The sequence below is a fragment of the Mytilus edulis genome, chromosome 4, assembly GCF_963676685.1.
Source record: "Mytilus edulis chromosome 4, xbMytEdul2.2, whole genome shotgun sequence".
NCBI classification, from domain to species: Eukaryota; Metazoa; Mollusca; class Bivalvia; order Mytilida; family Mytilidae; genus Mytilus; species Mytilus edulis.
The window spans coordinates 80,877,400-80,905,223 of NC_092347.1; the positions used below are offsets into that span (position 1 = coordinate 80,877,400).

At 32.4% G+C, this 27,824-nt stretch overlaps 1 protein-coding gene across 2 annotated transcripts; it reads left to right on the plus strand.

The window, feature by feature from the left end:
• Window positions 1-967: 967 nt before the first annotated feature.
• On the plus strand, window positions 968-27,295 carry LOC139520682 (FHF complex subunit HOOK interacting protein 2A-like). Of its 2 annotated transcripts, XM_071313549.1 has the most exons (17): window positions 968-1,121; window positions 4,444-4,522; window positions 5,790-5,959; window positions 6,629-6,733; window positions 7,315-7,437; window positions 7,846-7,941; window positions 8,532-8,725; window positions 9,212-9,483; window positions 10,265-10,374; window positions 10,668-10,842; window positions 11,182-11,281; window positions 11,747-11,837; window positions 12,365-12,505; window positions 13,402-13,542; window positions 14,257-14,360; window positions 15,204-15,230; window positions 23,152-23,394. In XM_071313549.1, the coding sequence occupies exons 1-17, from the start codon at window positions 1,065-1,067 to the stop codon at window positions 23,258-23,260; spliced, it is 2,094 nt and encodes a 697-aa protein (XP_071169650.1). In that variant the 5' UTR covers window positions 968-1,064; the 3' UTR covers window positions 23,261-23,394. The 2 variants fall into 2 exon arrangements, with proteins under 2 accessions (XP_071169650.1, XP_071169652.1); XM_071313551.1 differs by lacking the exon at window positions 15,204-15,230 and having other exon boundaries at window positions 23,152-27,295.
• The last annotated feature ends 529 nt before the right edge of the window (window positions 27,296-27,824 follow it).

Here is a 27,824-nt window from a genome sequence, read left to right on the forward strand (position 1 = left end):
AGGCTCACTTTGGGCCAAATATGGCCTTGAATTTCAACTTCATCATAAAATTTCAGAATGGCAATAATTTGGATCTTTTAGAGTAAATTTATTTCAAAAGATTTGCTTCTTTTTTAGCCTATAAGAAATCTCTTCATAAGTGTACAGTTTTGGCTTAAAACTCAGCACATTTTATATGTTTTCAAAATCCGATGATTTTGTGCGTTAGTCATGGCTTTTCGTCAGTACATAAAAGCTTGACGAAACTCTTGGACGCAACCTATAGGATCCAAATTGTCCTGTAAACAAGAGTTGCCAATCATTCATGTTGAATACCTTTACACACAAAAGCTTTCTGGATCTTGCCTGAGAGATATGCTAAATTAACTTGAAAAACTGTATGCCCGTGTGCAAAATTGATGTTACAACTCCGTGAAATAATGCATACCGTTATTAGGTCAATACTTCGTATTTTTTATGCGATGTGAAAATGAAATTGTTTTATATGAATAGTTATAACATAACTATTTCTATGTGGAATTTTAGTCATGATTATGGTAGAGACTCCAGGAAAAAGTTATGTATGTATGCCACCTGATATCACATGTTATAATTTTATAAACTAGCTCATGCTATTATGAACAACAACGACAACAAAAACAGAATAAGAATTTATCAAAAAATAAACAAAGTTACACAAGTTTTATGTTGCAGATTTAAAAAATGTAAAAATCTAACCGACACAGTGATCTGGCCTGAATTAAAAAAAACACCATCTAAATCTTTCTCGACAAGTTAAGTTGGTACTTTAATCGTTAAGTGAGACAGTTGCCTCATGGTCTCAATGAGGTAGTTATTACATAATGCCAATATTGTTAAATGGTCTGCTATGCGGAAATCAGGCAACATTTTTTGTACATGAAATAAAAATCTTATTTCCGCAAATAAATTCATGAGAGGCCCGCTTTTGATCCGGCGTTTCCGGTTTTCATTTCACTTCCTGTTTTCTCTACGCATAATGTTGATATTTTTGATACACTTCTTCTTGATGTCTAGACAATTATGAACTCTTCTATGAATCACAAATGAAAAAAAGGATGTTTAGCAAGTTTTCCAATTACCTGCATCAAGCAGTTGAGGCTGTAAGTTTAATGAGTCGATGTAAACATTGAACATATTACCCTACTTTGAAGTTTAGGCTGTTAGGCTACTAGAGTAAAATGATTATATCAGCTGATCAGGTTACGTTGACTGAAAAAAAACAAATATGCTGATGGGCGACGATTATTTTAGATGAAGAACAATTATTGAGTTTCAGCATTGACACCCCAAAGATTTATTTAGGGTTTTGAATAAGAGCTGGTTTTCTAATGTTGTCTTTACATTTTAAATCTATGAAAACAACCACATAATGTACATAATTTTTAATGTGGACAGATAAATGTTTGTACATTTATGTATAGCAAAATCAGGCAAAGTTTATACACCTTATCGCTATTTGTCCGCCATTACTGGACATCACACAGGTTCCCATAAAATGTTGACATCTATATTGTAATAAATGAATAAAACTTGATACTTTGCTTTGTGTTACTTTTATGTTCATAATCTATATCGAAGGCGCCCATACAAAGGTACAAAGTAACATCATAAACATAAGAGGTAAAATACAGGAACCATAACGTTAACATTTGCATTATATTCTCAACAACATCATAATCATAATAATACAAAACATCTGACGTCTGTTATATATCAGTATGTATGGTCGGAGTATGTTTCTGTGTGTAAGAGAGAGTTGTTCCCCTTTTGTCAGTAATTTGTATTTTTGCTTGTGACGTCATCTTTGTCTGATTTAAATGTAGAAATGGAAGCTGATGTGTTTGTATGTGTCCGTATGTACATGTAATAGCCTCCATCAATGCTACCAGAGGTATTCCCCCTAGTCTGTAATATGTGGAGACCCTAACCGATCGGTGGTTAAAGAAGTATACATTTTTTGGAGTTTAATTTTTCATGGATTTTGGACATTTTTACCTCTAAAGTTGACCGACCGTTCCTGATGGATCCTGATATATGCCGCCATGATGCTGAACACTTTTCATTATTTTTAAAAATTTATACATAAACTTTTATTATAATACCAAAATTTAAATGGATTTTTGAACTGAAGAACAGACCATGTCTCGTCTCCTGTACTGTCTGTGATTTATTAGTGAATGTCTACATGTATCCTGTTTTCAACCAGAAAGCAGGTGAGATTTATCTCATTGCATCATACATTATTTGATTTTCGTAACATTTGGAACCTGTTAATACATGTATATATGTGCTATTTTAAAATTTAATTTGTATCAGTGATAACTGTATCGCCATGCATACTCGTGTTCCGATTTCATCAGAAGAGCCATTTTACATAACAATCTTTGACCAAGATTTATCCGTTGAACTACTCGTGTGATGTGTATTGCGTAATGTAGACTGTATTGCTGTTGTTTTTCATTCCGCCGTAACATATATTGACTCTTAAAAACGTATTTGAATTATGACATCCAAGAATATCGTCATGATTGTGAAGATTTCCAAGAAGACCTATTTTAAAGAAAAGTTCTGTACGCTGAGAACATTTTATTTATAAATAAATTTGGTGTATTTACTGTTTTCTGATTGGTTAAAATTATTAGTTTTATTTTCAATGTTGTCAATTTTGATGGCGACACGCCCACTCTGACGTTGTGTATTCATACGCCAACATGTGTGTACCTTGTTATTGTTAATATAAATAATATAAATAGTTCTTTAAGCCTTATTTTTGATACAAATTTATTTATAATGAATGGCAATAATTTATTTTGATTTTATTGAACCATAAAGCTAATTTTTGACTCTTCACATTTTACATAATCCACTTCACGGATTATTCAATGTGAAGAGTCAAAAATTAGTTTTATGGTTCAATAAATTCAAAATAGATAATAGCCATTCATTAAATAATTTTGTTGATTTTATTAATCCATATAAATTTCATGTTAATTTTGATATATATATAAGCTATTTGTTTACTTTGAATTAAAACTGATGTGAATGTGTTTATCATTTAGCGGTGTGATATTTATCATAAATAAAACCTTTAATTTAAGAGTTTATACATTTATAAGGCTCTGATGATATTATCAAATTTGTATTCAGCTATTTATAATGATATTAGTTTGTCTAGTAGGAAATGCCATTAATATGTGTGTATCACTGTAAGTGTTTGTGTGAAAGTAATGCGTGCATAAGGTCATCTGAGGGAGGAGTCCGAGATGACAGACTTTCGGCTTTGCAGCGTTGATACATGTGTTTTAAAATGGTTACTAGAGTGTAGAGAGATTAACTTTATTCATGTGAACTTTCAATTTTGGAAATGATTATAAATTCTATTTTTTAAACACATAAACATATTGACCATTGTAAAAACTTAGTGAATTTTTGTTTTAGGGGTGGGATGTTATATATCAGTACATGTATGTATGGTTGGAGTATGTTTCTGTGTGTAAGAGAGAGTTGTTCCCTTTTTGTCAGTTATTTGTATTTTTGCTTGTGACGTCATCTTTGTCGGATTAAAATGTAGAAATGGAAGCTGATGTGTTTTTATGTGTCCCTATGTAATCGCCTCCATCCATGCTACCAGAGCTATTCCCCTAGTCTGTAATACGTCACAATGGAAAAGTGATTGTTGTATGATGTCAAAAGTTCAAGCTGGACCGATTCTCTGGTCAGCCGGGAATAGCAATAAGGTGTTTTTGGTAGCAATCCTGAAATTTTGAATTAAAACCAAAATAATATCCCATCTCACCATATGCATAATGACATGTATGTATGCTTATTATTTTTGTGATTCTGTATCAGGAGCAATTTTCTGAATAGGTTAATACTTGGTAATTTTCCAAGTAGTCTATTCAGAAAATTGCTCCAGTCCAGGGCCGTAACTAGTCTCTTTATTAACATGATAAAGTAGGCAAAATATATTTGCCGAGTGTAGCGAATTTCTTGGTTCCTCTATGTCTATATCCATGATATCCAATAGGACCTCTCGCTGAAAAAATTTCGCCAAATAAAAGTATATGTGTCAGTGTTCTCCCCAGGGCCTACATGTAATAGCACCATAGTACCATGGTGCTATTTTAGATGATTTGATTATAGAATGTATACGTGGTATAGGGGCCTTGGTGCTATATTTTTTGGAAAACTAGTGCTATTAAAGAAGATTTGGAATTGAAATCAAGTACAGACTTATATAATTAGTTCTGTTTTAAAATTGTTCTATTAGGGATTGTTCAATCATCATGATTATTGAAATCCTTTAGGTGACCAGTCACCTCCTAGAAAGCCTCCTTGATGTTTGTTGTGCTAGTGTATAATACTTCTATTTAGTGTCTTTGTCCAGTTGTGTACTTGTAATCTAAATATTATATATTTCAGTTAACACCTCAACTGACTTTGCAGGAAGAATTTATGTATCATTGGAAATCTGTAACAGAATTCTTTATGGATAGCAAAGGTAATTTTATAAAAAAAAAAAAGTAAATGTGCCATAGGGTTCTATTTGTAATTAATGTGCAAGGAAACAAGAAATCACCAACGTATTGAAAAGTATACCAGACAACACCAACAAACAAAAGTATACCAGACAACACCAACAAACAAATCCAGATCCTGGAAATATTCATTTATAAATGACAAACCAACTTTTTAAAAATTGTTAAAAAAAGGTGACTTTGTACAAGCAATATCATGAATATGAGGTGGTTTAATTTGTAACCAGTTTTACATTTGTACATGTTTTTCTTTGCCTACATATGTATCTTAGACTGATTGTTATTAAAGGAAATACTCAATAGAAAGAATGACGCAGTGGTTCCCTAGAATCTGTTGGTGCCATCTTGCTTCATTTTTATCAAGCCTGTACCATTTATTTATGGAATGGAGACATAGCAATCCTACATTCTAACAGGCGTTGATGTCGGTGGCCTCAGAATTTAGGTTCAGACATCTGTTCAAATAGTTTTTATAAATAGACATTAAGTTTCGTCGAATTTTTATAGAATTTATGAAATTTTTACAAAAGTTTCTTTTCAAACAAAAATGTAATTGTTTATGTAATTTGTACATGTTTCTCGTTTCTCGTTTTTAATAAAGATTAGACCAATGGTTTTCCCGTTTGAATGGTTTTACACTAGTAATTTTGAGGCCCTTTATAGCTTTTTGTTTGGTGTGAGCCAAGGCTCCGTGTTGAAGGCCCTACATTGACCTATAATGGTTTACTTTTATAAATTGTTATTTGGATGGAGAGTTGTCTCATTGGCACTCACACCACATCTTCCTATATCTATGTATATTGAAAAGACTTTTATCTTTATTTATCCGTATTTAACTGATAAAAGAATATACATGTACATGTATGTAGACTTACAGCATTGCTTAAGTTGTAATCAATTAACAAAAAACTTTTATTTTATTGTGTGCCTGTTGGTTTTGCAGTCTAATACTTTGCACAGCATACATCAATGTTATATTTTCAATTTTCAAAGATTTTAACTTTAAACATGTTAAAGTTTTATTTATTTACATACATTTGTATCCCATGAATATAATCCGTTTTCTTTCCCTTAAACATGTTAAACAATAAACATAAATGTTTGTTGATGAACATGAAATATTGTGTTCATATGATTAATTAGCCATATATGTTTTTAAACTGTCTTTTTTCTTTTGTTTGTTATTTTCAGAAAATATTTACCACTCAATTTTAACTATTTATCTCATAGGTGACAGAATAAATGTAGAACAGACTAGTCTATCTTCTCACTTGGACCAGATGATTGTATTATTACAAGAGGAAGAGTCTAGTATAGAAAGAGGGGGAACAGGACCTTGTATGGAGTACCTTTTACAGCATAAGTTGTTAGAAACATTATATTCTCTTGGAAGAACTGATGTAAGTTATGGTTTTGAACAATTCTTGAATAATTATCTCATCTTAAGAAGCTGCATGCAATATATACATGTATCTGTAGTGTATTCTTATTTCTTTTATCAGGGATAACATTTTAAGGGGGTCTCATTGGGGGTTCTGATTCCTGATTCCTCTTATTGTTTGTTAGATTCCCTTACACCAATTATCATTGTTATAATAACAATTGTTATTTCACGTGTCCCACCGGATTTCTATTCCCATTTAACACATAACAAACTGACTTTCACATGTCATGCTTTAAGAAGACAGCCAATTCCGCCGCACACATTGCAAAAAGACGGCCAATCCTGTCTCACACTAAGACCATAGAAGTTTAAAATGTTTAATAGATTATTTTTCATTAATTGTATTTCATTTTCCCTTCTAAAAAATTATGCATAGGGCAGATGAGAGCTGTGTCCCTCTACCTGCTACCTGGGCTACGGCACCTTGGATTTCAGACCATTTAACATATAGCTGTTGTTTATAACTTGTACAGAAAGACATCTATGCCAGTGTGAATTTAGACTTTAAATTAAAAAATTACTTTGGGTTGGGTTTTATTTAAAACCACTCTTGTTTGAGTGTTGCATATTAAAATGATTAAACCTTGAATAGTTGATATAAATATACAGTTTGTATTTTTTGTAGCATCCTCCAGGAATGAAACAGCTTGTACTGTCTTTCTTCACTAAATTATTATCTAGATTGAAGCAACCATTGTTACCAAACATTAGTGTACACAGAGCTGTTCATGTAAGTTATAATGATTATAATAAGAAAAACAGCAAACCATAGGATGGAATAGTAAATATTCAGCAATAAAAAGAGACAAAACAACAAAGTGAACAAAAAAAAGGACAAAAGCTGAAGTCCAAAGACATAACAGCATGTACAGATGATGAATGATATTGTTTCGGCCTTGTCTGCAGGTACCCCAATACAACAACAATAGTATACATTTATTCATTTCAAATTAACAATGATTTGATTGAGTTTCTGTGTTTTATCATCAATTTTGAGCACCCCTTTTGGGCTATTTAGAGGAAACAAGAGTACCTGAAGAAAACTACCGACCTTTGAAAGGAAAACTGACAATCCTAATCAATTAAGAGTGGAGTCTAGTGCACCTTTACGAGTGGGGTTCAAACTCACAATTTCAGTCTTGACTGTTGATTACAGTAGTAACTCATTAGACCACTCGCCCACTAAGGCCCCCTAAATTAACAATGAGAATATGCATACAATTATTCCTTTTATAACCAGATTTATTCGCAATGCAGTTTTTCCAGTCACAATATTGTTTATTCTGATTTAATTGTGATATTTTTTTCCAGAGATTGATAAAGTCCTGTGGTGAGGTAAAAGCTGGTCCATCAGAGACTGAAGAAATCCAGTTTTTATGTACTGTGTGTGCAATTGTTAAAACAGACCCATATCTAGTCAATTTTTTTATTGAGGTAAATATTGGAAGATGTCTGTGTGATTGTCATAGATGCAGTATTACTGCAATTCATTCCCATAATTCTTACAAAATCCCTCATGAATTACGAATATTTTTAGGCAGCCTACATTTGGATATATCACTGATAATTTATCTATAAATGAATGTTTTGCATGTTTTTTATTGTTGTATATTTTTATATTTTATCCCACAACCTATATAGATTAGAATGATTATGGTCTAATATGTTTTTGAGCAAAATTTCTGACTCAATTTTTAGTAATGCCATCGACAATGTCTTAACAACAACTATTGTTGTATGATGTTAGAGGATTTTTATTTCACAGAAAAATCACAGTAATTCAATGAAAACAATGTATTAATCTATAGTTTCTTTGAATAATTTATTGTGATTGTTTTTTAGGTGCCAAAAGAAAAACCAAGTCCGGATTCTACTAATCCAGTGCCAAAAAGTGATTTTAGTTTAGTTCAATCATTACTTGCCTTATCTAACAGTGCTGTAAGTTGTAAAAAATATTATTAGATGGTACAGGCAAACCTGAATAATTAGAAGAGACCAAACATTTGTGTTCAACTTATCCAAGATTCCCGTCATCAGACATCTTGAGTTACTGTTAAATGTTCAAAACGTTTTTAATATTTGATTCTGTCTATTTTATACTTCTGGAAACACATTGTCGCAGATGATAATTTTGTCCTTAGATCCTAAAAAGATTTCAATTCAGTTTTTACTTTTTATTACTTTCATTTACTAAACTTTAAATTGATAAATGGTCTTTAATTAGTTCTCTTAAACAGTATTTTTCTTGGGTAAAATGTATTCATCAAATGCAATTCTCAGCTTGATCAATCAGGTTAAAATTATCACTGTATTTTTCTTGGGTAAAATGTATTCATCAAATGCAATTCTCAGCTTGATCAATCAGGTTAAAATTATCAGATATTCAGAGGCATCATAAAACATTCAGAAAATAAGATAAACAGTGGTTGAACAGCAACAATATGTAAATTAAATTATTAGAAATATAAAGTTTGCCTCTGAAAATACAGAAATAAGATGATTTTAGAATGCTTGCTATTTAATTATAGGACAGTCGAGTAGCTGTTAAATCGTGTGAAGGTTTGATGTTATGTGCCAGTCTTCCAGAACAAAATGCTGCTGTAAGCATGGTAAATGACACAGAATTTTGTACACAAGTTAGTCAACGTTTGATAGAATCTTACCTCAAACTTCCGTCAAATGTCCATCCAAGTGAATTAGACATGGTGGAAGCAAAATGGGGGTAAGTATTTGTATATGCACTTATGTAAATAAAAAAATACAGGTACACAATTCATGTATCTCACTTTTACTATGCTGGCACTTAATTCTGATAAAGGCCAATATGGATAGTAAATCAAGGATTTTTATTGTTTGTTTGTCAATTGCATGATTCCAAGAAACCAATTGGTTGAAATGAACCATAAAATAAACTTGTTATGTCCAGTTTCGAATAGTCGAGGGGTATACAGTTTTCTGGTCTGTTCATATTTGTGTCCATTAGTGCATCTTCTAACAGGTTTAAGTTTTGAGTAAAGGAAGATAACCACTAAGTTTTGGTAAAATTAACTTAAAACTTAATACCCATATTCATTTTTGTTTTAATTATTAAAATTCAATACATTTAACGATTTGACCCTGATTTCATGGCTCACATATTCTTGTTTCAATTTAAATTAAATCAACTAATTAATTCATTCCAAATTTGATAAAAATGTTTGTATTACAGGTTAGATGTAATTACAGAAAGTGAAGACCAACAATCATTTTTAGGAAAACGCCATCTGATTTCCTTCCTTTCATGGCTTGATTATTGTGATCAACTGATTGGTGTAGCTAATCCTTATGTAGCAAAGTCTTTGTCAAAATCAATACGAGAGACATTCCTAGATGTAATTATGGAACCATCATTGCTACAGACCTCAGAAACTGGAGCTGTTCTAGCAACTGCCTACCTTACAAGATGTCTCAGGACAGTATGTTCACATCCCTTATTGGCAGGTATGTACAAAAATTGATATAAGAAGATGTGGTATGAGTGCCAATGAGACAACTCTCCATCCAAGTCACAATTTGTAAAAGTAAATCATAGGTCACAGTACGATCCTCAACACGGAGCCTTGGATCATACCGAACAGAAAGCTTTAAAGGGCCCCAAAAATGACTAGTGAAAAACCTTTCAAATGGCAAAAACCAAAGGGCTTATCTATATAACAAAGGAGAAACACTTATGAACCACATCAACAAACGACATCCACTGAATACAAATGTGACTTCTTGTAGTTCGCATATTATTATTGGGGTGAATGTTGTAGAACAGATTGCTTTTTAAGTGTCTTTAGATATATCACCATAGTGTATATTGAATATTTTTTGGAAGCCCTGCACTATATTTGTTTTTATGGGTACTGTTTTTTGTGGATCTATGAAAAAGTTAATTTTCATTATGCTTTCTAATGTGTGGTTCTATTGAATTCTGCATACAAATCTTTAGAGGATTTGTTCAACTACTATGCCCTATATAATTTTAAAAAAAAATTATAGATATAAATGTTATAAGTTTGTTGTGAAAAGTTTAAAAGAATTTAAATCATGTCTTTTTCTTAAAAAATAAGTTTTTATCATTTATAATCTATCTAATTTATCATTCAATAAGAAAACCCCATGAAAATTTAATTAATAAACAAAAATTGGTTTTTCACTCTAAAATGTTAAAGCACCTGTGTGGTGTCAAGTATTTAGTTTATGATTTGTAAGTACTGATAACTTATTTTACTTGTAGAGTTTTGTAAATTTATTTTGGGAGATGACATGCTTCCAGAAGTAGAAGGAACAGATAAATGGAGAGTGAGAAGGCGTTTAATAGACAGATGTGATCATCTTTCAGAAGAGGTTAGCTTTTAAGCAGTGTCTTTTTGTTCATGAAAAAAAGCTTTTAAATGTCTTATGCATATTCTGTTTTAAAAGCAAGTCATTAAACCTAAATTTAGTTTAAATGCTTTTATATGACTGCAAGTGCAGTAAATAAATAAAATTATCAAATCACTTGTTTCTTCAAGAAGTAAAAGCATTTCATGATAAAATATATTTTTAAATTAACTCAGTTCACATACCAGTGCTATTTTTATTAATGTCAATTTAAGATTTGTCAAATAATCAATTTTATCATTTATTGTATATTTCAGTTAAGTTTAGCCAGTCTGAAGCTATTTGATATGCTGTTACAAAAAGACAATGAATTTATCATTTATAACCTGGTGCTGAGGAATCTGATTGGTCGAGATTATTACACAGAAGATACTGTCATGGTCAAGGTTGATGATTCCAGAACCAAAGCAGAATCAGAATCTCAATTTTTAGGTATGTTATGTAAAGGGAGATAACTATTGATGGCAGTTTACATACCTATTCTAATTGGTAGCTGCAAATTGAGATAGGTTTCAGGTATCGTAATGGGTGTTCTTATTATGGCAATTCTCACCCTATCTCATTGCATCAGTTAAACACTTTTAATTTCTGAATTTACTGTCAGAAGAAGCTTTTTTCTAATTTTGATAAAAGACAGTAAGTGCTAATTATTACTTACAAGTGAACCGTTGCAATAAACATAAACAAAAAATGCTATATTCCTTATAGTTAGATATTAGTTTTTGTCTTTAAAGTTTCTTTTATGCTATGATTAACCTTTAATAATTTTAGATTCAACATCTGAAAAGTCCTCACCTCTCTCATCAACATCTTCCAGTCCTGTACCCTCAACTAGTAGGAACAGGATAGAGGTGCATAAAATCGTGAATAGGTATGTTTTGTACTAAAAAAAAAATTTAACAAAATCATTCAAGTATGGTTGGAAAGAATGGATTATTTGGGTAAAGGAACTAGATTAAACAATGCAATGATTTTCTACAGAATTCTATTGTGCATATTGTCGGGTTTAGTTGTAAAATGAGGGAGTGGTTCCTGTGTTATTTGCTAACAGATTAAAAGTAGCTAGTTTCTTCTTAATGAATAACCAGCTATAAGTATAGTGAAATTACATGCCTATTGCTACAGTTAAATTTTAGGAAAAGAAAAGGAATATATGTTACTTTCATTGAAATATTGGATGGCATTCAGTACTTTGACCAGTTGTTACTTTGTAGTATTCAAATAAATGATATAACTTGTCATGAGGACTTTGATATAATAGATTGTGTTCAGTTTGTATATATCGCTGAAAAAAGATGACTGACCAGAATAATAGAAGATAATCCTTTAATTTCAGTTATTTTTCATTACTACCAGAAGATCTGAAATCTTGTTACCAAACAGCTGAAAGTGGGTATGACATGTACCTCAAGGATGCCCACAAACAGGTGCTCATTTAAATGATTTTTTTTTTTAATTTTTAGCACAATCAAAATATTTTGTGTTAGTCTTATGAATATCATTAAATGTGATTAAAATGTCAAAATTTTGTACAAAGATTGTGTTAATATATTGAAAACAAAAACAAATTTACAACTGTCTTGAAGAGATTTTCAAAACTGCCAAGATTTGCTTTTTGGAATCGATAGGACTATAGGTAATATCATTGTTTGTACTTTAAAATGAAAGGAACATTTTGTTAATGATTGCTTTTACATTGTTATCCAATCATAACATTTTGATGTACCCTGTTGAAATAATAACCTAGCACGCATTATATGCTGAAATGGCAAATAGGCTCTATTCAGAAAATCAATTCTTTAGCACCTTTTCTTTTCAATTTAAGGAGGAGAAAAAAATTGAAAAAAAATCATTCAATATCATGTAAAAAAAACCTAAAACCATTAACCTAAAATTGACCTTAATTGTTCTTTTCTTATGTACAAGATGTAATAATTGCTATTCTGTTTTACAGTACAGTGATATGTGTGAGATGTGCCATCCCTGGTCATGGCCTAAAGAACCAGTTACATCAGAGGTTTATCACATGACCACATTCTATGAGGGATCATTCCTTAGAATGATATTAGACAAACTGTCCAGACTGTTAGACCAGGTCAGTGGGATTTATAGCTTTACACTGATTATACATGCAGTTCTGATTTTGTACTAAATGTATGAACCAAATTATATTTTGCAGAGATTTATTTAGATGACTTTCTTGATTAGAAAATCATGCCAATGTAAATCTTTATATTTGACATAGAAAAAATTGGAATTCCCTTCAACACATGAAACAAAATTGTGAAAATAAGTATGAAAACCTATTCCAAAGTGAGCCTTTGCCTGTTAATATTAAAATAAGTATGGAAACCTACTCCAGAGTAAGCCTTTGCCTGTTAATATTAAAATAAGTATGGAAACCTATTCCAGAGTGAGCCTTTGCCTGTTAATATTAAAATAAGTATGGAAACCTATTCCAGAGTGAGCCTTTGCCTGTTAATATTAAAATAAGTATGGAAACCTATTCCAGAGTGAGCCTTTGTCTGTTAATATTTTATCAATTATTTCTATACAAAGAACTTTATAATCATAGCAACTGCAAACCAAAATACATTTAAACTGTTCATGACACCTTTTCGCACCAAAGGTATGTCAAGTACTGTGGTATAATTTATTTTAGTGGGCATCAATTTTCCTGGATGACACAAAACTTGCAAGTTGTGGACATTTATTATTGTGGTTTTGCGGAAGTCTTTACACAAGCCCTTAGGAAATTTGTCATTTGTTAAACAATTAATTTCGTAGTTGACCTGTACCCACGAAATCCACAAAAATTGGTATCCAACAAATAATAATGAATCCACAGTATTAAATCTTCTTACAATATTCTGTGCAAAACTTAAGCCACTAATAAAATTCAGTGTAAATTTAACACATTCCAAAGATAAATATTTTTTTCTTCACATTTTTGATAGTCTTTTTTATTTTCTTTACATTTATTATTTTCAGAGTTACACTATAAATCTACAGCTGACATCAGTGATAGCCAAACTAGCCTCAATACCACATCCAAACCTACAGGAGTTCTTTATGGATCCATACCTTTGTCTTAAAGACAATGCTAAATCTCTATTTAATGTACTACAAAAGGTAAGGGATGTGCAATTAAACCATACAGTGTACTTTTAAATGGGATAACCATCTATAGAGGTAAATTTTACTGTGTTTGACCCATAATTGAGATTTAAATTGACTTCATGGGGTTTTATGTTTATTTTTATGGAACAGACATTATGAACCAAATTAAAAGTTCAATAGAAATAAATAAGATAAGTTTTTTAGATGAGATATTTCTAGTATTAAACCAATTATTTTGTATCAATTTTTGTCTCAGCATTGGCGTCAACAACAATTACGGTAGTTTGGGAATAGGTCTTGTTTATGGTGAACCACTTGTGTTAGGTCAATGATATTTTGTATGCATTCGTATAAGCATCAGCACATCTCATTTCCATAGAGAATATAAAGCCTCCAACCCTTTGTCTATATACAGCTACATAGTTTAACTTGTACTGTAGATTCGTTATTTGAATACTTTTGAAATTTTTTATGGAAATCACCATGAATTCAAGTGTCCAACAAAATGAAAATCTTATAAAGTATTGTTTTGCAGAAATCATTTAAACCACGAAAATACAATTTGTTCTAGAATCTGAAATTTAAGAAAATGAGTATCCAGGAAAAATAAATGAATCACAGTAAGTAATACTAATAGACAAATGTGTCAACCTTTTTTACATCTAGATAAAACATGTTAAGCTCAGATCTTTATTGCATTGTCCATGTTGAATTATATTTTAACAGGTTGCTAATGAAATAAAAACCCAGCTAGGCAGTGATCCAGAATTAGGCAAGAAACTGGTGATAGCCAGAAAGAGTTTGTTGGGGGTAATGCCAACAATAACCAGGTACAGAATTACACAAAGGGGTTCTTTATTAACTGTATTTGAAACAATAATATATAAGTAAAGAATATGGTGCAATAATGGCATTATTTTTTTTTTTATATTTGAAGAGTAATATTTACATTTATATGTTTATTGAAATATACAATACGAAACTAAAAACAAAAGTTGCAATCAATTGCAGTTATGAAACTATTGAAATTAAAAGTTTGATAGAAAAAAAATAGGTCTAAATGACAAAATATACATATATGGTAGATTAATTTTGAAAAAAATTTGGACTGAAAAATATGGACCAACCCATTACATGTGAATATTCATTTGGCTTTGGCATGAGCTAAATATTTTTTAACCATCGAATATGTGTAAAAAAAAAAATAGGCATTGTCTCTTTGTGAGAGAAAAAAAATTGATTGTAAACTATCATCTGACAAATTTGGATGATTTTTCATTATAGTTGAAAGCACTTACTGTTTAATATTTGCACATACATATGAATCATTTAGTGCAAAAGCTTCATAAGTTTTGTAATACTTTAAATTGTAAAGACCAATAATGACCCTTAGTGCACCTCCTCCTTAAAACATTTATAACAAACATTAAAATTTGATTATTTTATTTAATTTGTAAATTTAGATAGTGTTGATGTCATTGATAATCCTATTATAATTTGTTCAGTTGAATTATTGCATGATAACCAACAGATTTAGGCATGTTCTTTATCTTTCATTGATATGTAAAATTATGCATGTCAGAGTTAATTGCATTTTGACAAGATTGTGAATAAAGCATGAAAATTAGAGAATAAGTTGTAATATTGTACTATACTGCATTTATGTATAACAGTTTGAGACAGAATGTGCATGAAAACAGGTAAGTGATATCTCCTTCACATACAGTTGTCTCCCTTCTTCACTATGCATTATGGGATACTTGCATGGGTAAACAAAAATCATGTACCAGGCTTATTATCTCCCTTTAGCTACTGCACAAACAGTACAGTTGTCTCCCTTCTGCACTATGTCATATGGTAATCTTGCTTCAGGAAAAAAAATATCAAAGATGCCAGACTTAATAGTACAGTTGCCTCCCTTCTTCACTATGCCTTAAAGTATACTTGCATGGGTTAAATAAATCAGATGCCTGGCTTATTATTAGCTCACCTGGCCCGAAGGGCCAAGTGAGCTTTTCCCATCACTTTGCGTCCGGCGTCCGGCGTCATCCGGCGTCGTTAACTTTTACAAAAATCTTCTCCTCTGAAACTACTGGGACAAATTAATCCAAACTTGGCCACAATCATCATTGGGGTATCTAGTTTAAAAAATGTGTGGCGTGACCCAGCCAACCAACCAAGATGGCCGCCATGGCTAAAAATAGAACATAGGGGTAAAATGGGGTTTTTGGCTTATAACACAAAAACCAAAGCATTTAGAGCAAATCTGACAGAGATAAAATTGTTTATCAGGTCAAGATCCATCTGCCCTGAAATTTTCAGATGAATCGAACAACCCGTTGTTGGGTTGCTGCCCCTGAATTGATAATTTTAAGGAAATTTTGCTGTTTTTGGTTATTATCTTGAATATTATTATAGATAGAGATAAACTGTAAACAACAATAATGTTCAGCAAAGTAAGATTTACAAATAAGTCAACATGACCAAAATGTTTATCAGGATCTATCATGACCAAAATGGTCAGTTGACCCCTTTAGGAGTTATTGCCCTTTTTAGTCCATTTTTAACCATTTTTCGTAAATCTTAGTTATCTTTTACAAAAATTTTCTCCTCTGAAACTACTGGGACAAATTAATCCAAACTTGGCCACAATCATGTTGGGGGTATCTAATTTAAAAAATGTGTCCTGTGACACGGCCATCAAATCAAGATGGCCGCCATGGCTAAAAATAGAACATTGGGGTAAAATGCAGTTTTTGGCTTATAACTCAAAAACCAAAGCATTTAGAGCAAATCTGACATTGGGTAAAATTGTTTATCAGGTCAGGATCTATCTGCCCTGAAATTTTCAGATGAATCACACAACCCGTTATTGGGTTACTGCCCCTGAATCAGTAATTTTAAGGAAATTTTGCTGTTTTTGGTTATTATCTTGAATATTATTATAGATATAGATAAACTGTAAACAGCAATAATGTTCAGCAAAGTAAGATTTATAAATAAGTCAACTTGACCGAAATGGACAGTTGACCCCTTTAGGAGTTATTGCCCTTTATAGTCAATTTTTAACCATTTTTCGTAAATCTTAGTTATCTTTGACAGAAATCTTCTCCTCTGAAACTACTGGGCCAAATTAATCCAAACTTGGCCACAATCATCTTTGGGGTATATAATTTAAAAAATGTGTCCGGTGACCCGGCCATCAAATCAAGATGGCCGCCACAGCTAAAAATAGAACATAGGGGTAAAATGCAGTTTTTGGCTTATAACTCAAAAACCAAAGCATTTAGAGCAAATCTGAATGGGATAAAATTGTTTATCAGGTCAAGATCTATCTGCCCTGAAATTTTCAGATGAATCAGACAACCCGTTGTTGGGTTGCTGCCCCTGAATAGGTATTTTAAGGAAATTTTGCTGTTTTTGGTTATTATCTTGAATATTATTATAGATAGAGATAAACTATAAACAGCAATAATGTTCAGCAAAAGTAAGATTTACAAATAAGTCACCATGACCGAAATGGTCAATTGACCCCCTAAGGAGTTATTGTCCTTTTCTAGTCAATTATTAACAATTTTCATAAAATTTGTAAATTTTTATTAACATTTTCCCCTGAAACTACTGGGCCAAGTTCATTATAGATAGAGATAATTGTAAGCAGCAAGACTGTTTAGTAAAGTAAGATGTACAAACACATCACCATCACCAAAACACAATTTTGTCATGAATCCATCTGCTTCCTTTGTTTAATATTCACATAGACCAAGGTGAGCGACACAGGCTCTTTAGAGCCTCTAGTCTCTGTTTAGCTACTGCATAAACAGTAAAGTTGTCTCCCTTCTGCACTATAACCTTATAGGATACTTGCATGATTGGAGCTAGAACATTTGTGTTATGCATTGAGGCCATCATTTTGATGTTGTGCTTTTCAGAATTGGTTGAGGATTTTTTTCTGATTTTGCCAGACAGTGGAGTTTCTTTTCCATCAAAAATTTTCCAAGTACCAATTTAACGAAATATTCAAATTTTAAAGTAAATTTGGATTTTATTAGATAAATACTTACCATCATAAATTCTGAGTGTAACCCCAATTGCGTCATAGGTCAGATGGAAAATCCCAACTAAAAATAAACGTACTCTCACTGGTCCGGACATATACCCCTGTTTGCCCATATTCTTCCATTCAATTTCCTCAAGACAGAAACATAAGGAAAGGGGATGAAGGGGAGGTGGGTGGGACCTATAATTTATGATGGTAAGTATTTATCTAATAAAATCCAAATTTACTTTAAAATTTGAATATTTTATAGCTATAAATACGTTACCATCATAAATTCTGAGTAACAGAATCTAACGTAAAGCTGAATCCCCTGTAACAGAAGAAACAGGAGGAAAGTTCAATCTTTGTGCTGAAACTATAGGTCCAAGAGAGTATAAACTTTCGGCAAAAGTAGCCATAGATTGGAGGTAGTGAGATATAAAAGAGTTCTCATTTCTCCAGAAACCTGCAGACAGTACCTCTTCTAAAGATGCACTGTTAAACAGAGCCCAGGATGTAGAGATACCCCTAACATCATGAGCTTTAACATTAAAACTATTTAAAAGTTCTGCCTTAGAAGAACCATAAGCTAAAGATATGCATTTGCATATCCAAGTAGAAATAGTTTTAACAGAAAGATCTGAGATTCCTTTTTTAATAGGAATAAAGAGTCTTGAGTTAGAAACAGAACGTAAACTACACGTTCTTTCCAGATAAATAGATAGGATTCTTACTGGACATAAAAGTACAGAAATAGAATCGCTAGGGAGTGCAGGAATCACAACTGGTTCTGCACCCTTATCTGGAATCTGATTCTTTGCCAAAAAAACAGGATCCGTTAAAAGAGTAACAGAAGATTTATCCCTGTTAAATCGAAGGCAAGCATCAGAAATAGAGAAGGCATGGATTTCACTCCTTCTCCGTCCAGAAGCCAAAGCTAAAAGAAAACAGCATTTATAGGAAAGAAACCTTAAATCTATTGTTTCTGCTGGTTCAAAAGGAGGAAGTTTTAAAAAGGATAAAACTAGTCCAAGGTCCCACTTAGGAACTAAAGTTTTTTGTCTTGGTCTTTCAAGACTAAAACTACGAACCAAAAGAGAAATATGCTCATTGATTCCAAAATCTGGGCCACCAGAAATATGAATAGTTCTTGAGATAGCTGATCTATAACCCTTAATAGTAGAGGGACATAATCCTTTGGATTCAAAAAGAAAAACTAGAAAGTCTGCTAATTGTTGTACAGTGACTTGGAAAGGATCAATTTCCCGCTCACTACACCAATCTGAGAAGATTGACCATTTTGCATCATAGACAATGCTAGTGGAGTCTCTGACAGACTTTGTGAGATGCTTGGTTGCTCCTTCAGAAAAACCTCTCTTTCTGAGGCTAACCCTGAGAGAAGCCAGGCGTGTAGATGAAGTTTTTCTGGATTTTGATAAAGAACCTTGCCCTTGATTTGAGACAGAAGGTCTGGTCTCAGAGGTAGAACTAGAGGACAAGCACATGATAGGCGCAGAAGGTCTGGAAACCAAGACTGTTTTGGCCATGCTGGAGCAATAACTATGATCTTGCAATTTTCCCCTGCTATTTTCTGAAGTACTGGGGAGAGAAACCTGAAAGGAGGGAAGGCGTACCCGAACATTCCTTTCCAAGATAGGCTCATTGCGTCTACTGCAAAAGATTTTGGATCTGGAACCGGAGACACAAATGTTAGAAGTTTGTGATTGAGACTGGTCGCAAACAGATCTATCTGAGGTGACCCCCAATGAAGAGTCACAGCTTTGAAAACTACTTGAAGTAGTTCCCACTCCGTGTTTACTGGAGCAAGGGATCTGGATAGAGTGTCGGCTAGAATATTGAGGTGCCCCGCAATATGTCTCACCACTAGATGAACCTGGAGTTGAAAACACAGAAGGAGAATGTCTCTGGCTATCTGATAAAGAGAAGGTGAATGAGTTCCTCCCTGATTCTTGAGATAAGCTACAACTGTTGTGTTGTCCGTGGCCAGAATGACAGACTGATTCTTTAGAGACATTTGGAAATGATTCAGTGCAAACAGAACTGCTTTCATTTCCAATACATTGATATGCTCTTCCAAAAGATCTGGACTCCAGACTCCCGAGATTGTAAGCCCCTCCAGATATGCTCCCCAACCGAGGGTGGAGGCATCTGTGAATAATGTTAGACTGGGAACTTGAGGGGACAGACATAGGCCCCTCATTACATTTTCCCGTACTAACCACCATTGAAGGTGTGGAAATAAAGGCTGCTGGGTCTTGTGTATGAGACAAACTTATTGGAACTGCAGATAGAGGAGGTGGGTTCTTGAACTGAAGTGTTAATCCCCCTCGAATTATTGACAGCACATAACAGTCTGAGGTAATTTTCTTCCACTGATTTAGGAAAAAACTTAACCTCCCCCCTACTGGTATTGATTTTTGAGGAACTTGTTGTAAATTTTCCCCTGGGGAAGCTGTCAATAACGTACGAGGGGGCAAGAACCTAGGTACTAGACCCAGGTTTCTTGGAACCCTTAAAACCACCAGAAGGCTTACCTGAGCTTTTTCCTGAGTTATTGGGTTTGTTCTGCGGTTTGCCGTAGTTATTCTTCCTTTTCTTAGCAGAAGAAGGAGGACCACCTGAAGCAGAAGTACTATTAGAACTAGATGTAGCATTAACCGACCTCTTGCCATTAGTAACTTGTACACTAACTTTGACTGGAGGAGGGTTTTTGCTGAGTTCCTCTTGAACCCGCTGTAAGGGTAAACCAAACATCTTGTCAGAGAGTGGAGATTTCAGTAAAGAATCTTTCAAAGGCTCAGCGATAGAAATGTTTTCAAGAAACTCTGCTCTTTTAGATAGGGTGCAATTAGCAATAGAACCCATTAAAAGCAACTGAGATGAACCTAAAGCTTTATCCAGTTGAAGTAAGAAGGATCGTACTTCTGTTGGAACAACCGAATCTTCGCTGTTAAGCAAATGTCCGGTTGCAGCTAGAAAATGTTCGGCTGTGCCAAGAACTTGAGAAGCACTACGAAGGAGATTCTCAGTCTTTGACCAAACAGGTTGAGTGAGACGAAGACCATCTACTGGCTTTTTTCCCAATAAAGATGACATAGATTTGTCACAACTGGGAACAAGTCTACCCAGTGAAGAATCAAAGATATCAAAATCCTTGTACTTAACCTGATCAGAAAAGGATGACATTCCAAATCCTGAGATATTGTTATTAGCAACCTTTTCACTAGCAGAATTAGCGATACCTTCATTAATAAATTGTAAAGCAAAAGTCATATGGCCAGATTCAGGAAAAGAATTGTGAGAAGTCACAGTATCCTGAGAAATACCACAGGAAGCTTCAAAAGTTGAAGAAGGTTTCTTCGGCTTGGAAGGAGAGAGAAAAGGGATATGTGCTTCATCCCTCATCAAGGTATACACCTTATCCCTTAGATCCTTCAAGGAAGGAGGATCCTCAGTCTCCTTGGTGGGAGGTTGTTGAGCTGACTTAGAAGAAGGCTCAGGGGCCGTCTTCGATACCTTGGGAGAAGAAGAACTTTCAACATCCTCATCAGTGAGGAAAGCCCTTTCATGACTCCCAGGGGAAACAGAAAGCTCGTCATCCTCCCTCTCATCACATTCTACAGACTTAGCTGGAGAAGGTTGATGAGAAGAAACTCTATTTTCCAGTAGAGTCATACGACTGGATAGAGTACTAAATTCAGCCTTGAAAGACTCCCCAAAGTCTAAAAGTAACTTCTGTAAACCATCCAAAGGTGATGCATGATCAGAAACCTGAGTACCATGAGAAGAACTAGAAGCTTGAGAGTCAGGTACGGTGGTAGAAGGAGCTACTGCAGAAGTCAAAGATACTGCTACGGGTAGAGCAGGAGCTAAAGGTGGTGCAGTAGCTACCCCAGAAGGGGGACCATAGAAATTGTCCCTATAAGGCCAAAAACCAGGTTGGTTTGGCATAAACCCACCATAAGGGTAAGACTGTGGCCAAGGTGGCTGAGACCATGAGGGTAAAGGTTGTGTGCCCGTGTTGGGAAGCATATACCCACAATAGGATAATGGGGGTCTAGAACCTGGCAAGTTCAAGCCCATAGCTGTACCTGGGACAGAACTAATAGTACCCGCTGAATTAACAGACCTAGATAAAGTATGAGTCACCGAAGTTGACGTAGGTACCCCCCCAAAATGCATGGCCGAACCTTGTGAAAGGGTCGGATAGGTAGCATTACCAGACACCGTTGTCGAAACTCCGGTCAATGTACTGGTAGTTTGGGGGGGACTTAAAGGTAGTGACCCATCTAAGAGATAGTCCGAACCAGGAATACTTACATACGGACTATTCAAATTAAAGTCCATAATAAATTTTACTTTAGTCAAAAACACAAATAATTTGTTTAGAAATTTAAACAAAACAAGGGAATATATTTCCAATAAAATACACAATATATATGAAAAGCAATTAAGCTATTCAAAAAACTAAACACTTCTCTGTTGAATCTGTAAAACTTGATGTGCACGTGTGACCGATGTCGCAGATGGAAATTGAATGGAAGAATATGGGCAAACAGGGGTATATGTCCGGACCAGTGAGAGTACGTTTATTTTTAGTTGGGATTTTCCATCTGACCTATGACGCAATTGGGGTTACACTCAGAATTTATGATGGTAACGTATTTATAGCTATAAAATCAACTCCATCTGTAGTATTCAACTTAGATCCTTGAAACTTCACAGAAATGTTTGCACCTTCTGATGTTGTGCAACACCCATAATAGTTTTATTTAACAAAATTGTTTCATCCATTTTTTACATATTTTAATATTCATTATAGACCATTCTCAATTGTTTAAGAAATATTCTGCTCAACCCAACCATTTGAGACTATTGATCCATTTTTTCATTAAAATACAAAATAGAATTTATTTACATTCATCAGAATGTCTTAAAAATATGACAATTGTGTATTTTTTTTCACAAAATCTTCTGTTTATTTTTTTTATGATTCTCTGGGTAAGTGAATGGTAATATGTTCTGCTATACAGGATGGAGCTGTGCACAAGTATTATTGCATGCTACTGTAAGTGCTTGGTTTCGGTAATATTTCTGTCAATGCATGTTGATTCATTTAAAAAAATTATGTTACAAATTATTTTAAACTCTTTTGTATTATATAGTGAATATTTAAACTGAATAATAATCAATTTTAATGTGAGCAAAATCCGTTTTCATGCTTGCTTCCCTAATTTAACCTTTGCACTGGACATGGTTTACAAAATAACTAGACAATCTCAGAAAATGCAATATATATATCTAGTGGAGGTAACAGAAGATGCTTATATATATATCAGCAAACTTTTACAAAAAATATACAAAATATCAGAAACGTTAAGATAGAGATAAATGTGATATAAACCTGCAGCATTAATAAAAAATATTTCAGCTTTTGTGCATTATTTTCCATTCAATTTTATTTTTTTAAATATATCAGTATGGGCATTTGAAATATTTACAAATATTTATTCAATTTTTACAATGTTAAATTTTAAACATATATATTTTACATTTTGTAGGCTTGAAGGTCAGAGCAGATTAGAGGCTATTATTGTATTTGAAGAATTCTGTAAAGAAATGGCTGCCATTGTATTTGTACAACATCATGCTGTCATGTCCAGATCTTGAGCACAACAGACTTAATATTCTCATAAAACTATCATTTTATTTTTAAATTTCAATGCTGGAAGTTGTTAAACATTGTTTGTTATAAATCATGCAGAAAACCAGTGAATTGTTGATTTTTATCTGTTATTATGTATGAAGAGTTAAGGAGAAACTCAAAAATTTGTATGTCCACTCGCTCAGTAGCTAGGGCATGTACTGTTACCCATTTTCAAACTTCTGTCCTTTAATAACGAAACAGTTATAATGACTTTTATAGTTATACCTGTAAGATATTGAGCCTCTTTTGTAGTTAATAACCGAAAAAAAAATGAGTTCAAGATAGAGTAGTATATGCCTTGTTCTAAACAACCTACTTTTCTAAAATTTCATAGTCTTTCTGTCATTTCTTAGACAGAGGCATTTGAGTCGTCCCAACATATCTTGTTTTTTTATGATTTCATCTAAAATCACATTGTAAATTAATTGTCCTTTTTTTGTGTATCCTTTACCATGTTTACTGAACTGTGATGTATTTTAGTTTTTCTTTCATATTGCTTTAGAAAAAGTTCTAGGATTGTTGAAGCTTTTTATTTTACATATTGAATATTTGTTTTGAGATTGCACTTAATAATTTTACTTGTCTATGTTATAACATTGTGTTTTGTCTCAATTTTTAGAATATATCTGCCAATTATAGAATGTTTCGTGAATGCTGAAATTAATTTTTATCATGTTAATTATATATTTGAAAGCGATTCCTTGAATATAAAATGTCACAAACATGAGAGTTATTCACTAATAAATGGATATGTGTTGAAAACATCTAATGAATTGGATTTCACTTAAAAAGCATACAATAAATGATAACATGATATTCAAGTTGCAAAATGTTATGGTGGAGTTTTCTGTTTTCATCTTTCTTAGATTGATATACTCACCCAAATAGTCTACAAAATTAAAATGCTTTTGATACAACATACACCAAGTCAAATATGGAGTATAATTTTGTACAGGGCATTGTAAACAATAACATGCCCTTAATTAAAAGGCATGATCATAAAAGGCAGGCATTTTTGATTTGAAAGTGAATGATTTCTTCGTTTTATTAAAACATGGGGTACAGTAGTTGATCTGAGTTTTCATATCTTATTGCATAAAAAAAATTGTTGTGTTTTACTTTCTATAGTTTTAGTTTAAAATTTGTGGAATGTTTTACTTTTCTTCTGGCATGAATGATACTGTTATTATGTGCAATATTTCTTTATCAAATGGTGCTTTTAGATATCTTAGTTTTGTTTAATATTGTTTTTAATTTGCTATTTTTATTTTTTATTTTTTTCTTATATTGTGAAAGTGATCACAGAAGGTGTTACCTGTAACCATAAATTTTGCACTATTTAAATTTTGTGTAATCAACACTTTTGTTTTTGAACAGAGCACTTTGATTTAAGATCAATTAAGACTTATGATAATTGCTATCTGTTAAATTTCTATTTTATATAACAGTCTATGCTGTAATTCAAGTCATTGAATTATTGTCTACATTTCTTCAATTTAAGATTGAATTTACTACATAATGTTGATATATTACCTGGCGATGCTGAAATATTCAAGACATTGGCAAAGTTCGTCAACAATGGATTAATCATAGAGTATTAGAAGGACATTTCCCTATTAACACATCAGTTAAAAAAAACATTTTTTGAACCAGAGTGGAAATTGTTTCCTTTTTAAAATCTTTTCTTAAACATATTTAATGGTATTAAAGCCTTACCTATATATTCTGTTAGTTCTTATAGTTTGATAATTAGCACATACGCATGTTTTATTTACACGATTGGTCACAAATTTATTCACGAATTTGTATGAGTCTAAAGTGAGTATATCTTCAATATATATCCTCTACTGTTGATTTGGGATTTTTTTGTTGCTTGCAAATTTCTTCATATTATATTGTATAAAAAAGAAATCGATTCATATAACAAAGTTAAAATATATATTAGTATACATTTATTTCTTTGATATTGACATTCTATATGCTGTTGATTTCAACAGTATGAAATCAGCAGCATACAAAATTTATTAAATATCTTTCAATATTCAAGAAATCTATAGTATGAAATTCAAAACAGTGTAGCTGTGGCCATTGATTGACACATTAAAATCATCCATTGACTGGGACAATTTAGGTGAACGTTTGTATGTAACGACCAATGCTCACTATGTACTTTTTAAAGATACTTAAACTATGGGGTCACCAAAGGTTCTCAACACCTAAATAAAGTAATTCGAAAAATTAATCAGAAATAACACGATATTTTGATTTATATAAATTATATAAATCAAAACACAAAGGTTATTCCTGATTAATTTTTTGAATTATTTTATAATTAAAGGTGTTAAGAAACCTTTGGAGACCCCACAGTTTAAATGTCTTTCGTAGGTACGTCGTGAACAGTGGTCGTTACAGACAAACGTTCACGTAAATTGTCCCAGTCAATGGATGATTTTAATGTGTCAATCAATGGCCACAGCTACACTGTTTTGAATTTCATACTATTTAACTTTGGAGGAATGGGCACTTTAACTAATTTAAATTGGCTTATGGTTTAGATTTTCAAGAATTTTAATAACGGATGAAAAATCTTGTCACCATTGTGAGAGAATAGTTGTTGGCTTCTTTTGCTCTTTAAAGTTGAAGGGTGACATTTATTAAAGAGAGATCTATTTTCATATCAATTTACTCTCTGCTTACTTGGGAAGAAAAAAGGTCATTTTTTATAAAGAAAAGTCAACAATGTGTCGATCTTATTATAAGCAAGGCAACACAGTATTTACTGTGATCATGTATATTTATTACATTTTAAAAACTTGTTAGAATTGACCATATGCAATGAATAGTTATGTAGAACACACGACTCTGAAGATTATTTTTTATCAGTATTATGTTATAATAGAAATCCATTTTAGACTGCTGTGAATATCTAGTCATTGTTTGAAGGATACTCATTTTGCATAGTTAGTGTTATAGTATGCACAATACACTGTTTATAATGTTTGTTTTTAGTTATTTTAAATATTTTGTAGTATAGAGATACAACAACTACTGTTGTTGAGGGAATGCTTTTGGGTGAACAGTTTTTTTTTTCAATATCTATAGACCAATTTCCATTCATGTACAAAAAAATTAAAAAGAACATTTTGGTTAATGAGAGTATGTAAAATAAACATAATGATACAATAGTTTTTTGTATTTTAATCAGTTATAAAAGCTTAGATATCTTGAGTTCAAATTTGCCTCTAAAAGGACACAGTTTATGAAATCCATAATTTTGTATTGATAAAACAGAAATGTTTAGCCCTAAGAAATAAGACAGAAAAGATGTAGGATTACATTTTTTAGAAATTTCAATTTAAATTAAAATAAATGAAAATTTGATAGTTAATTCAGTAAAAAAAACCATTGAATGGTCCAAAAGATCTTAAATTTATGCACCTTTGATGCCACCTCATATCAGAGAGGGCATTAAATTTACCCTTGTCCATCAGTTCGTAGGTCCCAAATTGGTTTCCATTTTCTTACTTTATTTTGTCTCTCAACCAAAAATATTGTTATGAAACTTATGCACAAAACACAGATTAAGTTTGAAGTTTAGTGGCATCACTTTTACCATTCTAGAGTTATGCCCCTTTAAAAATTGAAAAATTACTGCTAAACTTGGTTATCATTGTCATAGTTCTATAAATCAAGTCCAATGAATAAACAGAACTAGTATTTATGGAATTTGGTCTATTTTGTTCAGGTTATGGACATTTTTTAAAGGATATGAAAGGGCAAAAGGGAAATTTTATACTGAAGTTTAATATCTAATTACAGGTTTTGGAATGATTAATTGATTTGAATGGCAATCCATAAATATTTTCATAAATATTTGAGTGAAAGTTTTGAAGTTATTTTGTTACAATTCTACTGGTGCCAAATCATCATAATGTGTACAATTTGTTATAAATTTTATTTGATGGTAAATCATTCTATAATAAACACTTACAAAATTATATTTGACTTGCTTTTTCACTGATTAACAGTATGGTTTACATAATCTGACATGTGGATTTATTTTCGTGGGTATCAACTTTTTGTGGATTAAGGAAAACTTAAATGTTCATAGATATTTAATTGCATGGTTTTGAAGATGTCTGCTTACTAGCCTTTTGAAAAAAAAAATGTCATTGAACATTCAATTTGGTTGTTCACCTGTACCCACGAAATCCATGAAAATTGGTATCCAATAATGAATACACAGTATTGTTTTTCCTAGAAAAAATATAATATTACATCTCTAATGTATTTAGTACATGGTCACTCTCTGCTTTTTACAAGATATCACTAAAAGATGATTGTTTTAAAGTGAGAGTGCAAAATGGTTTACATATAAGCAGGAACAAAGAGAGTGAATAAACTCCAATGAGACGGCAGCCTAATCCTACAAACTGGACATCTGAAGGTCAACATGGTATGAAATGATGGACTGACATGTGCCCTTAATTGTTCTGACTAGCTATATTGTAAAACCATATTGAATGC